The sequence below is a fragment of the Leptodactylus fuscus genome, chromosome 5 (assembly GCF_031893055.1).
Source record: "Leptodactylus fuscus isolate aLepFus1 chromosome 5, aLepFus1.hap2, whole genome shotgun sequence".
Taxonomy (NCBI): Eukaryota; Metazoa; Chordata; class Amphibia; order Anura; family Leptodactylidae; genus Leptodactylus; species Leptodactylus fuscus.
This window is the reverse complement of record NC_134269.1, coordinates 101,985,611-102,001,921: the sequence shown is the minus strand read 5'-3', so window position 1 is coordinate 102,001,921 and position 16,311 is coordinate 101,985,611. Positions and strand designations below refer to the sequence as shown.

Here is a 16,311-nt window from a genome sequence, read left to right as displayed (position 1 = left end):
TATATTTTGTGTACCATATGTAAGCCCTCAAATGTAAAGCACCATGGAATTAATGGTGCTATATAAATAAATAATAATTATTAAATGTGGCCATTTTTATTTCGCTTCTGCAGTGTGACCCTCAGGCATACAACTTTTCACTAAATCACCATACCCCCAAATTGTTTTCTGTAGACTGTTTTTTGACAGTCCAACAGTCCAATAAATAAACCTCACCTTACAGCCATCGCTGAATCAAAGTTGTGCTAAGGTCCAATGGAAGATTATTGTTCTGAATTCCCTAGGTGGACATTTCATTCAATGTAATGATCCTGCTCTTTGTTGCCAGTTCCATGAGAGCCTGTCCGATACTACTAAAAACTTGTTAGTAAATTTCCTGCAACCTGCATCTCTGGATGACTCAATGTTTGGACCGGCGTTTACGCAAGCGCAGAACCGAACTGTCCTTTGACTCTACTCCTCTAGCTTCACTTCAGTCCACTCTTGAGTCACACCATAAACATACGCAGCACTATGTTGACTCATGACAGGAGAACATATTGTTTCTATTGTGGAGATGCCAATCACTGGTTAGAGGACAGTCCTAAACATCCGAGTTCAGAATGACATCAGAGCCTAGGTGGTTCAGATAGGCGACCAGGTATCTCCTTATTTGTCTCAAAAAAAATTGTTATCTGCTCAAGTATCAGCTAATGGCAAAATCGTTGCTGGCAAAGCATTTATTCATTGTGGATCTGCGACAAATATTTTACACTCTCGAGTTGCTAAACAGTTGGGAATTTCTTTGTTTCTAGTGGTGACTCCTGTCAATGTTACCGCTGTGATCAGTACTCCACTGTCTCAGGGCCCGGTTAAATATGCCACTGCAACAGTCACTTTAGAAATCCACAATGTATATTCTGAAACAATTTATTTTCTTGTTCTAGATAATTTACCTGTGTTGGGGCTTCCTTGGTTTCATCACATAATCCAGTACTTGACTAAGAAAAAGGAGAGCTGGTTAAATGTAATGCTGCTTGTTTTACCTCGCTTGTCTCCGCTATATCATGTGATACCTTGATATTTTCTACAGTCGTTCTTGACAATACATAATTTTGTTGAGACTTGTAGTATCTGTCTGCCATTTGGATCTTATAATAAGGTCAATGGATCACTTGAGATTACTTGTACTAATACTCCTAGTTGTACCTCTCCTATCTCCTGCACAGCAAAGAGTTATGAGGCGGATATGGAGTCTAACAAACAGTAGACAGTCTGGGATCAGGACCAGTCACGCCTGGGAAATCCTGGTCTATTTATGGATGGTGGACCAATTCTATGGGTAAAATCTGCAGTCCTAAGATTCAGAGATCTGTTTTGGAAACTAAGGGTCCATTGGCCCCTCATAAAGGGGGGGGGGTACTGTCAGGATTCTCTGTTCAGCAGCTGCACCTTTAACATTATCATGCCAAACTGGGAGACTTTTGCAATTTCAAAGGCTTCCTGGCTTGGTCCAGTTAGCAGCTGAGGAGCTCTGTATAAGACCTTGCCCTCCTGATAGAGATGTTGACTAATTTGTTTTCTATTCCTAGTTTGGTTATCCATTTTGTGTGTATACTTGTTTGCTTATTGACATTTGTCTTGCTCCCTGGATACCCTATTGCGTCCTAATTCTGCTTTGACATTGTCTCCTGGTTTTGACCTGTGCTTGTACAACTTGTCATGACTCCACGCCACTGTGTAAGTTTTAGTGGATTTGGTTTTGATTTCTGCAAGAGTGCATCTACTATTGGTACATCTATCTGTTTGGTGACAATTCAGTTTCCTAGATTCAGTGCAAGTCTAACTCGCCTCACGGAGAGTTCTGGTGAAAGAGTCTATAGATCTGTCTTGGTTTGTGGAAGTGTGCTAGTTTTAAATAGCTGTTTCTACTTCTCGCAGTTATCAGCCAATCTCTTGCTATTACTTTTATTGTGGCCTTACATATACACTCGTAACATACAAAAGGTGCCTGGACTTGTAGCTATACTTGTAGAATATATTTCACCGCTGCCACAATATGCAGTAGCTTTCTTACTCCAGGAGAGCAGCCCATAGTGTTTTGGACAGTAAGATAGCCGAGATAAATCCATGTGTCCTATCCCAATGTCTTTGCATCATCATGAAACATTGCTATAATATCTTTGCTGAATCCAAAGCTGCAGATTGAATTTCTAGCAGTGAATCACAACTTTCTATAAGGTAAAATCACTATTTGCATTATCCTGCTACTATGACATTACTTTGTACATTATGCCTATATTGTGAAATCATTATGTGTATTGTATTATCCTACAAAAGTGACATCACTGTGTATATAATCACAGCATGAATCTGCTGTGATAACATGTGCTAATGCACATGATATCACATATCCCTATACTATGACATTTATGTAGACGTTTTTTTCTGTACTGTATCATCCATCCATGCATTATATGTCTACTGTGCCATGGCTGGCTACTGTACATTACCCCTGTACTGTGTACATTATCCCAAAATGAACCTGCTAACAGGGACCCTTTATAAAAACAAACAGAATATGTTAATTAAAGATAACATAGATTCTTGCTATCACAATACTACAATATCATTTATTTTGTTGAATTTTCATAGATTAGCAGAAATAAGAAAATGACAATGCGCCCAATAGCACTCAGAAATAGATTTATTGTTTTCAATAACATGCAGTCCTTCTCAACTATTGTTCAGAGCCACATAGGGAGTTAATATGGGTGATTATTGACATGCTCCATTATTGTCATAAGTGCCAGCCAAGTCTCTTCTGCTGTGGGAATGATCTGATCAGCTGGAAGGAGAAAGCCATATTTTCCTGTGTCTCTTAACTCAAAGGTATAAGAATACTTGATGCCATTATTGTAGGCCCAATCGGTTGTTGTACCATCTGCTCGGTCTGAAGATAAGGAAGTAAACAGAAAAAATATATAAGCTTTATATGCAAAAGTATTCTACATAATTAGGAGTCTGTAACAGTTTAATATTATAGAACAATTACACATTATATACGTTATTTACATTCAGCAAATATGTGGACATGGTTGTGTCACATGCACATATCAAATTCATTGTGTGTTAATAAAACTTAACAGCTGAATACTAAGGGTCAGTGCATAATGAGTTTTTTTGGGGCGCTGATTTTGAGGCTGAATACGCCTCAAAATCAGCCTCCAAAAAAAAGCCTCCCAATAGAGTATAAATACATGGACTAACCATACAGACAGCTTTTATTCTGCTCTCTTTGTAGTGAGCAGCCAGACTATTGGCTACAATAATACATTGTAGCAAATTATCAGGACAGGGAAATATTTATGTTGTACATGTACTTAGTGCTTAGAGGTTGCAGTTGTATCTTTCAATTTGCTTAAGGGGGTCTTTTCATCACCTCACCCAAGTTCAAATCCTTGCATCATTTAATAACTGCTGGCATAGTTAGAATTTTTTTTCTCTATCCCTCACTGTTTCTGAGCAATAAGTGCTGTTTATTTTGGTGCCTCATACACTGATGAGCAAAAAAATCAACTTAATAACACACTGAGCTATTAGGGCTCAATCACAGGGGGCAAGAGGGGGCGGATTTTGGTGCTGAATCCACGTCAGAATCTGCCCCTCACAATAGAGGTCTATGCAGACTGCTAGCTTCCTTTTTTCCATGAGCGAATTGCTCTCGGAGAAAAAAAGTGAGCTGCCCTTTCTTCTGATGGATTCCACGGCTGATTCAGCCGCAGCGTCCACCTCGCGGCAGCACCCTCCGGACTAAGCCCATTCATTTGGGCCTACTCCATGGCAGGTGCATTTTGGTCCTATTCTGACGCGGCTTCCCGCATCAAAATCAGGACCAAAATTTGCCATCCTGTGTCCTGTGTAAACAGGGGCTTAGTAATGAAAAATATTTTTTCCACCATCAGAAGCAAAACAGTAACAGTGCAGTGACATGAAAAGAATCTGCATAGCTAATCATATGCTAAATAGTTGCAAGTCTTATTTATGTATGAGATAGCCAAGATGATTGTCTATAAAATGATGGCAGTCTCACATTAGAAGCTGTAGTGGATGGTGAGATATGGGGCCTTAAAGTCAAAAGTTCAAAACATTGTAACCCTTTTGGTCATCAGTGTATGCCATTTAGGCTCTGTACTGTCAGAAGCCCTGTTATTGTCTGCTTCTGATTGGAGTTCTGAATCACGTTCCCTTGCCTGTTCCTGCCTGACACTGCCCATCTGATTGTTCAAGAATGGTGAGAGTTGGAAAAAAAGTCTAACTGTGCTGGAATCAATGGAGCAGCACCTATTAACAGAAGCAAAGACCTGGAGTTGGTGGAAACAGTAAAAGATCCTCTTTGATTAATGTTATTCCATGCCTTAAACAAGACAATAACTTTCTTCTTTTTGCAGTGTGTTACTTACAAATGGTGGCAATAGTGGTTCCATAAGTATACCGAGTTCCATGCAAAGATGCCAAAGCAGTTGCTGTTTGTTTAGCCAGTTCCATCTAAGAACATAATGAAGTTTATTGAGTGAAAATATCATCAGTTTCTGAACGTTGAACATGTCTTATATTCATATACTGTAGGTAGCTTGTGAACCCTACAGGAGACAAGTACTGATGTATATTTCTGTATAGCACTGCAAATGAAGCCTTATAATCAATGGGAAGTAAATAAGAGAAGCAGGTTATAGACGTTATAGCTTCTGTATCATGATCAACTAGATTTCAATAAGTCTAGTCACCAGGATTACTATAGGAAGAGGGGAAGCTTGTGTAACTGTATAACCTACAGTGTATGCACCAAATGTACTATAAAGATATATATATATTTATTTATACAAACAAGAGAAAAGCAAACTGGAAGAGGACAAATAGAGAAGTTATATTTGTAAATAAATAAAAGGAAATTGCCACTATAAGTGCTCAACAAGGTATATAATTATCGAAAGTGGGAATATACAAAAAATTAAAACAGTACTATAAAGTTATGGGTAAAAGTTAAGGGTTTTCTGGCATAGGTTGTATAGTAAATTCCCCCCATTAAGTCCAGTTTGTTGTTCATGCTTACCAATTCCTCATGGTCAGGTGAAAGATTGTTAGTATAGCCGTAAGGAAAGAGGAGCATCTGCGAGTAGCTGTGTATGGTAAGCATGGCCTTTACATTGCCATGAGCCAAAATAAATTCCACAACAGAGTTCACTTCATCTTCAGAGTGAGGATATGCTCCATGATATGTTTCATCACATGGATTACTGCTTGAACCAGGGCCTGTGAAACAATAAAACCACATAGAGGCAGAAAGTACACAGAGGAAAACTCCTCAGATGTTCTGTGAAAAACAATGCAGAAAAAAAAAAGTGTATACAGTATAATCTTCCATACCGGCACAATGTCCCAGAGTGGCCCCTACACACTGTATGATGTCCCATAGTGACACCCATGCAGTGTACTGTTCCGTAGTGGCCGTACACAGTATATTGTTTTACAGTGGGCCCCATACAGTGAAATGTGCCATAGTGGTCGCTCCATATGGTGTCCCATAGTGGCCCCCATAAAAAAATACTAATGCATCTAAATATTGGTGTTACACACTTGTTATTGCATCCCCTGTTCACCTGTCATGTTCATTGCAACTGAAAAGAAGCTGCTTCAAGTGGCCTTCTAAATAACACATGACAGAACTACTGAACTGATTGGGTGAACACCAGCGGATGCCATAACAAGTTTGTAATAGCAATATCTAAACATGTGAGAATATTTTTTTCAGTCATTTCATGATCTAACATAGAAATACAATATTTAGTTTTGGGACAACCCTTTTAAGTATAATGTGAGCTTAGCAATTTTCTTAGTTCCCATCACCATTACTAGATCGGAAATATAATCAAGCATTGTACCTCCAAAACCGGCATTCCAGTTTCTGTTTGGGTCCACACCAACACAAGAAGAGCCAATATTGATTGACCGCGTCTTTCTCCACATACGATTCTAAAGTAACCAAACAGTAAATCCTTTAAATAAACCATTGTTTTCCACAGTTTTCCTGTAAACTCTTCAGTTTCAAACATATTTATTGAATTATGGCAACAGGAAGAATATTAAAAAAAAAACCATGACAAACAGGGTAGCAAACAACACAGTGTACAATATACAACACAAGTACAATGCAACAAGGAAACAATATGAAATGCAAAACACAGTATCACGAATATCATGATAATACATACAAAATAACAGGGGGGGGGGGAGGACATGGAGAAGGTAAAAATATAATACAACCTGGGACGAGGGAAAACAAGACAGAGAGGAGAAGGAGGAGAGAATAGCAGCACAACGTGTAAGCGTAGCGGAAAGTAAACACTAAGGGCCTGCCTAAGAGGGGAGGAAGCGGAAGCTCAATCCAATCACATAGTATAATATGGGAAACCTGGGACATGAGACCTACAGAGCCAAGGTGCTTACCTCTTATCAAAGATAATAGTATCAACATGTTTCTAAACTGCAGTCACCAAGAGAAAAGGTTTTCTCCAGTTGGAGGCTATATGGATTTGGGCAGCTAGTAAAATGAATTGGAGTAACTTAAACTGGCAGTTACAAAATGGTGCTTCCCTGCAGGATAGTTACATGGTTTCACAGGGTCTCAGTATTAACGTATCTTACCAATGACAATCTTACCGTACTATGGGTGTATGCATAACCATCAGGGTTGGTAACAATCTCCAGAAATATATCCAGGTTGTCCAGTATATTAGTAAGTGATAAATCAACACCATAACTGCTTGCAATCTATGCACCAAAGAAATATGCATGAATATAGTATATAAATATAATATATATATATATATATATATATATATATATATATATATAGTAAGTATAGTATGAATGCAGTTATCTGAAAAATTGAAAATAAATGTGAAGTAGATGAATTAAAATATGTATGTATGTATGTATGTATATAAATATTAGTCCATGATCACAACCTTTTTAGCTGTCCATACACCTGTGGCTTGTGTAATCCACTCACGAGAATGAATTCCAGTGTCAATCCATATGGCTGGCTTATTTCCACCTGTACTAAACTGAAACAGATTTAAAAAAGTGAACACAAATGTGTGAAATTCTATTTAATTGTTACAATGTTGCACCTGATTAAAGAGAACCTGTCACATAAAATGCACTACTATTGAGTTCAGTAGTTCACAGAAAATGAGTCAAGATAATTTGTCATTTTTGTATTTGCTGATTTCAGCTTTAAGGGGTTGTCCAGTTTCAGACAAATATTGATAGACAAATGTTATTGTTTGTGTAATGAAAAGTTATACAATTTTCCAATATACTTTCTGTATCAATTATTTCCAGTTTTCTAGATCTCTGCTTGCTCTTATTCATTCTACTTACTTCCAGTGAATAAAAATCAGTCCATGGTCATGTAATATACAGTCCATAATTATGTATGGAACACACATGTGACCATAGACTATTCATCACATTACTATGGACTGACTGACTGTGAGGAATTGATACAGAAATTATACTGGAAAATTCTGTAATTTTTCAGTATACAAATATTAATACCTGCTTGAAACTGGATAGTCCCTTTATTTGTGAAACTAGCATTACTAATGATCAAGTTATCTCTGTCTGCAATCTCATAAGAGGAAGGCTATCAACCACTGAGTACCACTAACTTGACAAATAAGCTCAGAAAAAGCAGAGATAGGGAGCCTTCACACCGAGTTTACGCTCCGCTCATTCTGAATGTAAACTCGTTCAGAATGAGCGGCGTAAAAACCGATCCCATTGATTTCTATGGGTGCCTATATACGCGCGCTACCCATTGAAATCAATGGGAGGCTTTTTTACCTATTGCTTTCAATGTGATATGCGCGTTTACCTTCAGAATGAGCGGAGCGTTTACTCCATGTGAAGGCTCCCATACACTGAACCCTTTCCTACAAAGCTACATATCAATCTGTTCAGCTCCTCCTGTTTTGTAAGATGTTGCCTGCAGATTAAACTACATGTTTAAAAAGTGATAGACTGTTTTGGGGCAACACGGTGGCTCTGTGGTTAGCGCTGCAGCCTTGCAGCGCTGGAGTACTGGGTTTGAATTCCGCCAGGAACAACATTTACAAGGAGTTTGTATGTTCTCCCTGTGTTTGTGTGGATTTCCTCCCATTCTACAAAGACATACTGATAGGAAAAAAAAATGTACTTTGCGATCCCTATATGGGGCTCACAATCTACATACAAAAAAAAAGTGATAGACTGTTCTGTTGGCCCTTTTGCAGTGGTCTCCTGTAAGTAGATAAGTGAAGAGGAGGAGAATGAGCGATGGAGCAGAAGAAAGGTGGCATTGGAATGGATAATTACGCTGTTCTCCGAGCACTGGGAGAACTCCCCCTGTGCTTCCTGAGCACAGACAGAACGCCCTGTCTGCTTTTTGAGCACAATGAAGAAAAATTCAAAAATGGCGATGCCAACCTTTAAGATAAAGGTAAGAGACGAATAGCCTTTATAACGTTTATTCCTACGTGCTTTTAGTTTAAAACATGGATTTTAATTATTGAATCCCTTTAAACCTCACACAATTTATCTGCACTACAAGCACTTTTTAGCTGCTGTATTTACCTTCAAAGCATATATTGGTCGACCTTCATAGCTTTGACCAATATCAATCTTGCTGATCAGTTTTGGATACTCCATCACTAAAGTGTCAATCCAGCTATAAATCTGAAAAAATAAAACAGATTACAGAAACTGTGTGATTTTTTTAAATTAAAATGTATAATTCCTAAAATAAATAAGGTAAATGATGAGGTATTCTCATGTCCATAAAAGCCCACACTATCCAAAGATAGACGCGTTATCTCGTATGGACGCCAGGAATAAACCTGCAAATTAATGTATTTTGGTCACCTCAAAATTAACAATAAGTCATCTCCGGACACTGGCAGGTGGAGCTGCCACAGCCCCAGCCTGCCAGTGTCCAGAGATAACTCTCAGCCTGCGCTGTGAACAAGCAGACACCGGGGAATGCTGGGCAGCCACAGAACGCTGCTGTCTCCTGCTCTCACGATCCGACTGGCCCCGCCCACATGCCAGGCCCCGCCCATACACACGACCCTGCCCACAAGTCCGCCCGGTCCCGCCCATAGGCCCGCCCCGGCCCCGCCCTAGTAGATCTTTTGCCTTGGTCAGCTAATAGAGTAGCTCACACGCTGAAAAAGTGTGAGCACCCCTGACATAAATTGTTGCCTGTTTGCAGACGGTCATTTATGTGCCAAATAATTAATTCAGTCAACAATCACATAAAAATAACCATCTCAAATCTGATGATGAAGAAATAGACAGACTGCTTCATGAAAACTGAATGTGTTTTCCCCACAGACAACAATCCATTATCCATTTTCCTATACACATTCTCATTTTCATAGGAATTGCTTCTTTACGTCAAATACTATTAAATAGTCATTGAATAGTCATTGACCTGAATAGTCAGTGAACTTTTCTTAAGCTAAACACTAATGTCTGTGGTCACTGTTAGTCTCTAATGTTGATATTATCTAATAAATAGAATTTATAGAATTAAATGTGTTTTAACCTCTTCTATTGTATGATAGGTGGAATAACTAAAGCTGTTAGTACTTCTCTCATGGAACCTTGCAGATTGTATTTCCTGCTGCTCCTGGTCCAGTAATTCCTGTAAAGAAATAGGAAAAGGAACAGTAAATGCCAATACAATAGAAAAGTATGGAAGACTCTTAAGACTTCTTAAGACTGGTCAAAACTTACTTTAATTGTACATATATATAATTATTTTTTTTAGCTTATTTTTTTTCCAATTATATCAGGTTAGAAAGAGAACCTTTCACCACCTCCACCAACCCCAGTTCTTAGCATCTGTTAATAAGTGCTGCTCCACTTATTCTAGTGCAGTTATAATTTTTTTTCTCTAGCTCTCACCAATAAACGTTGTTAGTTTTGGTGCCTGATACGCCACTTAGGTTTTGTAGAGTCAGGTGGGCAGTGTCATTGTCAAGCAGACAGTGTCACATCTCACAATCACTTTGCCTGCTCATGCCTGACACCACTCATCTGACAGTGCAGAGCCCAAATAGCATATTTTTGATTGAAAATAGCTTTATTCACAATCAGCTGTCACCAAAAGTATGTGCATAAATATTGCGACGCAGTGCACAAAATACACTGATTACAATACTCACAATAAATAAATAAAGTACATTACAATATCCCATACCTCATGGTGCAGGGCGTGGGGAAGAGAGATCCTCCAACACCTCACATCGCCCCACCCCATACTAGTATTTCCGCACTTCCCAACATATATGCATACAACAACATAGCATCCTGACATGTGGAGGGGGGGGGAGTAAGTCACAGGCCCGAAGCTTTATTGAATCACAACACACACATGAGAGAAGCATACTATACCATTACAAAGTAATACATAGTCAGCAACAAAACATTCAAGCAAGTGTGGGGAGGGGTAGAGGGAGGGGGAGAACACAGGCTCAAACCTTTATTGAAGACAACAACACACACTAGGGGAACACAATCAATGCATTACCGCAAAATAACATATGGACAACAGGTAGGAAGAAAAAAATCCTTTAGAGCCCAAATAGCATATTAGGCACCATAATTAATAGCACTTATTGGGTGACGGCAACAGAACTGAAGTCCTCCTCTATCTCTCCCCTGTACCCTCCTCCCCATTATAGTCAAATAGATACAAGAATGGCCCTATTGACCATGATATGAGCCTGACCATATACCATAATGCAATCACACCTGTACACAACCACAACCCATGGCAAAACTCCATTTAAGATTCCCAGCAATTTGGGAAGTGGGACAATCTGGTAGGATTTGTTGATATAGGAGGTAAGTTATCTTCCAGGTCCTTGATTATCTTCTCAAGTTTGGCTACTGATCTCTTGGCAAATTTTGCTCTTGTTTCAGCATCTTTTAGTTTGTGTGTCAAAAGCTTAATTTCTTCTTCATTAATTTCTTCTTCAGCTTCCTTAAAGTATCTCTAGGGGGGGGGGGGGCTGTATGGAGTGCCCTATATTGTGTGGGAGCTAGTAACAGGAGTTCTTACTGTATGGGGGCCTGTAACATACGCTCTTACTGTATGAGGGTTCATAACGGGAGTACTTACTGCATGAGAGCCTGTAACAGGGCATTTTCTGTATGGGGCATTTTCTGTATGGGGCCTGTAATGTGGACAGTATACTGTATTGGGGCTATTAAAAGGACAATATACCATTTGAGGGATCAGTAATGGGACATAATACCATGTGGGGACCAGTAAATTGAGCGTTATCCTGTGTGGGGAATAGAGGAGCTCAAGTCAAAAGCTTGCTATGGGGCCCCATCTTTCCTAGTTATGCCCTTGAGTTAGACAATGTGTGATTGTCAATAACTGAATGTTGTGCTCAAGCACATGCATATGCTCTCCTAGATGGTAATATAACCAGACTCCTCTGACATGGCTTATTTTTTCCAGAACAAAAGTTTTAGGCATTTTGAAATCCAATGTTTCCAACCCCCTCTCTTCCCCAATGTCTGCCACTGGGAGAAAGTAGATGTACATATTAGATGTACAGCCAATACCACCGAAATTAAAAAATTTGGGTAATATATAGCTAATGTGTGTAGACAGTTTTAGGAGTGAATTGTGATGTCCTAGTTCAAAGATTATCCTGCTGACAACTATACTTGAACTATACAAATGAACTATAGCAAAGAGTTAGGCACTAGAGATGAGCGAACAGTAAAATGTTCGAGGTTCGATATTCGTTTTGAGTAGCCCCTCAATGTTCGACTACTCAAAACGAATATTGAACCCTATTATAGTCTAGGGGGGGAAAATGCTTGTTTCAGGGGTAGGCAATGTTCGATTAAATTATACTTACCAAGTCCACGAGTGAGGGTTGGGCTGGATCCTCCGAGCAGTCTTCTCCTTGCAGCGTCCCCGCGGCGTCTTCCAGTTCTTCATTCACTCTGCAAGGCATCGGGCCTGGGCAGAGCCGACTGCGCATGCCCACACTACAAGCGGACATGCGCAGTCGGCTCTGCCCAGGCCCGATGCCTGGCAGAGTGAATGAAGAGCCGGAAGACGCCGCGGGGAAGCTGCACGGAGAAGACTTCTAAAGGTAGGAGAAGAACCAGCGTTGATTGGCCGGCTGTATAGCATTCAGCCAATCAATGCTGGTTCTGCATCGAACTTTTACATTCGAATAGCGAGTGGTACTCGATCGAGTACGAGTATTTCGAATACCGTAGTATTCAATCGAATACCTACTCGATCGAGTACTACTCGCTCATCTCTACTAGGCACCTATTAATAGATTCAGCTATATTTTTGACTGAGCATGAGTCCATAGAATTGCTACCACTAAAAACTAATGCAATTTTACACATTTTAAAGGTACCTGAACATCTTCTATCATGATGGAGTAATCAATATTGTTAGATTCCAGAAACACCTTCACTTGCTGCAAAACAGCATTAGGAACTCTCATGTCCACAGGTAGATCAGGCCTTGAGGGACCGCGCCAGTAATCAACCTGAGGGGAAAAAAGAGGTTACTTTATGGTAATATAAAAATTATCAGAGGGGATCCAACACCCAGCACCTCTATCAATAAGCTGCTTGTGAGAGCCACTGGGTCAGGAGCTAACAAAGTTGTGTTGTGGCCAAATTTTGGTACTGCAATTTTGGACACTAAATTTCTCTTGAAATTAGGATTAGTGGTGGTACAGGGTACCATACCCCACAGATCTGATATTGATGATCTACCCCGATGTTTTATATTCTTTTAAATTGTGGCATCTGCTAGTGATAGAAAGAAATAGTTACAACCAATTTGTTAAATGTTAACAAAACTGCTTCGAGACTTCAGACAAAGCCTTATTATGTCAGATTTGACTGGAAGAACAGCACAGCATACACCTCTGTTCTTCCCATCAAAATGACAGACTCCATGATGTAACTCTGGTGGACCCCCTTATAATACTGTGCGATCTGTGGAGGTAGGTGGTCTTGAGAGGCATGGACATATCACATGTCACCTTAGTGCCCTGACACACAGTATAATGACCCATTTGGTGCCCCCACACACAGTAATCTGGGTATCTGGGCGAGTAGTCTGCTATGATGTCAGCACTCGGCAACCGGAGCAGAGAGGGAGCAGGGAGTGGAGATGGGAATAATGAATCCAGCTCACCAATCACTACAGTGTTCCTGTTCATTAGTATGAAGCAATTTAACCAGCACCAACACTACAAACTTTAAAAAATATCGACTGTGGGACACCAGTACTAGGCGACTATGGAGACTCTATGTAGTTTTATTGCTTGAAATAGACAGATTAGCCCTCTACTTCTGGGAACAGGTTGCAGAGATTTTTAAAGTGAAACTGTTTTGTTTTGTTTTTTTACTATTAATGGGCATTTGGTGAACATTTTTGTAATTGACTTTATTAACCTGTACCTGTAAATGTTTCATGGCTTCCAATTCTCTTAATATATCCAATTGTGCATTGCTTTTGACATGAGCACGGAGAACCTGATCTCTACATCCATAGGAAATAAAAATATGTTAAAAAGTGCACTAAATTTTTGCCAGTCAAAGCTAACATGGCATAGATTAAATATTGAATAACAACTTGACTAACATATACTACTGTAAGGTTAGATGTTCAAGAATAGATTGTGCTTTAACCAAATGTAAGATTAAGGGTCCATTCACACAGAGTTTTTTGGCACTGATTTTGACGCTGAATCCGTGTCAGAATACAAGTGGAAAAAGAGCCTCCCATTGACTTCAATGGGTTCCTTTTACCGCTAGGTCACATGACACATGCCATGTTTAGCCCTAATTAGTTTTTCGGATGCATTTCACAGGACTAAGAATGGACCATACCATTTTTTTCAACTACTTTACTGATAAAATAAAGACGTGTGAGCAAAATTTTAATTACAAGTATTCTAGAAAAGTGTATGATAGCCTGTTCTCTACACAAATAAATCAAGTCATGAAACCTGGAATACGTCTTTAGGGGAACTGGATGGGACTTAAAGGTGTTGTACTGATAAGAAAACTTATTCCTTATCTTCCAGACAGGGGATAAATGTTCAATTGTTGAGGGTCCAAATGAGCAATGAATTCACTGGCACTACATTCACGAGAAGCGAGGACACAGGCAGGTGGACCCTAAGCAATTGGACACTTATCACCTATCCTGTGCATAACCCCTTTAACTGACTCATATTGAACTGTGAACTGCACTCTAATATTGTTGAAATCCAGCATTACATCTCCTCTCTGCCTCTGTGGGTGTTGCGACCATAAGCCCTGGATCCACACAATCTGGTGGTTGGCTAGTAAGTATGGAAGTGATCTACTCCCCTGGTGTTTATGTAATAACCTTGGAGCCAAACTCCACATATAAAAAGTGCAGCATTTACTGATAGTGCAAGTACAAAACCTCTTACAGGCACATTATCAATTGGTGTACGCTAGTACCATAACATCACTGGATGATCTGAAGATGTACGCCTTTCCCTGTTAACCGTCAAGTACGAAACCTTACGATAACAAGGCTAAATGTACTTGAACTTTGTTAGCTAGTACTGCACCAAAAGTATATACCAGAAGTATGAAAAAGGCAGTAAACCAGCATCGATCACCCCCTTTTTCCTGTGCATTGGCTACGCAACACTTGCAATGTACTGCATTCATTCACACCTGGTGAGCTAGAAATTGTGTATATGTTTGTCAAATATATATATAATATACCTTTATTTGTACATTACTTAGCTTTCAGCACAATTATTTAGCGATTAGACAATATCAACAAATTTGCCGAGTAAGTTCAATAAATCAGTGCAATTTCGATAATGAGTAAATACTCAACTTTTTATCATTTCTGTTCAGTTCGAAATGAAAAATTATGTGATTAAACTGAATAGTCAACATTTTCAGAAGTGTAACATGAATACTGACTACAATGTATCATTATAATATTTAATGTTTCAACAGATACTTCATGTGCCTTTGTGTATATCATCTCTGTTCTATGCATGATGTCTTATAAGCACCAAGAAGAATATTATATGCAAGTCTGCTGAGAACTGGTTTGGGTTCAAATATTTCTATCCTTTGAATTGATAAATGTTGTAGTAACAATTAAGGCCTGCTTCACATGGGCCATATGGACCTGAGATATGGAACTGATGTTAACTGTGTTTCCAGGATTGAACATCAAGACAGGACCAAGACTCCCAGTATCAATTTAAATAATAGATTTACATATCTGCTGCCCGCAAAATTGTATATGTATGCCTGAAATGTAGTTTTATCAGAGTCTATTTAATAATAATTTTATTAAACCTGAAATGCTAAGACTTTATTGAGATGTAAGGTTGACTTACCCAACAAAAGTCTTTTGGCTGTATGAAACTGCTAAGAAAAGGATAAAAACGATTAAGATCTTCATTTCTTCTACTCTTTGGACAAACAGATCTAGGTATGATCGATTCTGGCCATTTATACTGCTTAGTGTGAGCCTTGATCAAGGACTTTTTATATCAAAAGCTATTAATAATGTCCTGGCATCAGTCATGCAACACGTGATAGATAATGATGTTGTTCACAATAGGCATACACACTTTACTTAAGCTGGGTATATAGCTACCACTTTTAACCCCTCAGTCACACAAGTGCATACTGTTGAATTAAAATATGTAAAGTATGTAATGCAGTTACTGTAAGATTTGCATCTTGGCGGTAAGAGAATCACTGGCCGTGTGATTTGCAACTCTAATATATCAACACATTTGTATGAAAGTTTGTAAACTAGACTTAGCTAGATTTAGGCAACAGATGGAAGTGAATATAACTGCAGGATCAGACTACACTGAAATGGACCCGAAGAATGGAAAGCCGAAAGCAGGTGTGAACATAGCATAATGTCTAGTAAGTCCCAGACAAGCGAGGATTTTCTTTTGCTGTTCTTTTATTTTATTTTCTGCAACCTGCAACCCAGTGTCAGCTAACACATATCTGCTGATATTGATGAAACAGACATGTGATCTTTGAAGACAGCAAAAGCGTGTAATCTCACATTATACTCATCTTGCAAGGTTTGCCCAGCATTTTTGATTGACCAAACGTGTCCAAACTGGTTACCGCTATTGTACACTGAGGTCTCTTCAGATACCAGAGTATGATTAGAAGAGGCCCATGGGAGGT

At 39.2% G+C, this 16,311-nt stretch overlaps 1 protein-coding gene across 1 annotated transcript; it reads right to left on the bottom strand.

Moving 5' to 3' along the window:
* Nucleotides 1-2,679: 2,679 nt before the first annotated feature.
* On the bottom strand, nucleotides 2,680-15,556 carry LOC142204934 (carboxypeptidase A1-like). Its single transcript, XM_075276266.1, has 11 exons — nucleotides 15,492-15,556; nucleotides 13,549-13,630; nucleotides 12,489-12,623; nucleotides 9,632-9,730; nucleotides 8,659-8,760; nucleotides 7,008-7,106; nucleotides 6,700-6,810; nucleotides 5,922-6,012; nucleotides 5,093-5,292; nucleotides 4,443-4,527; nucleotides 2,680-2,932 (listed from the first exon to the last, which is right to left on the bottom strand). Exons 1-11 carry the CDS (start codon nucleotides 15,554-15,556, stop codon nucleotides 2,745-2,747), a joined length of 1,257 nt encoding a protein of 418 aa, XP_075132367.1. The 3' UTR covers nucleotides 2,680-2,744.
* Nucleotides 15,557-16,311: the final 755 nt, after the last annotated feature.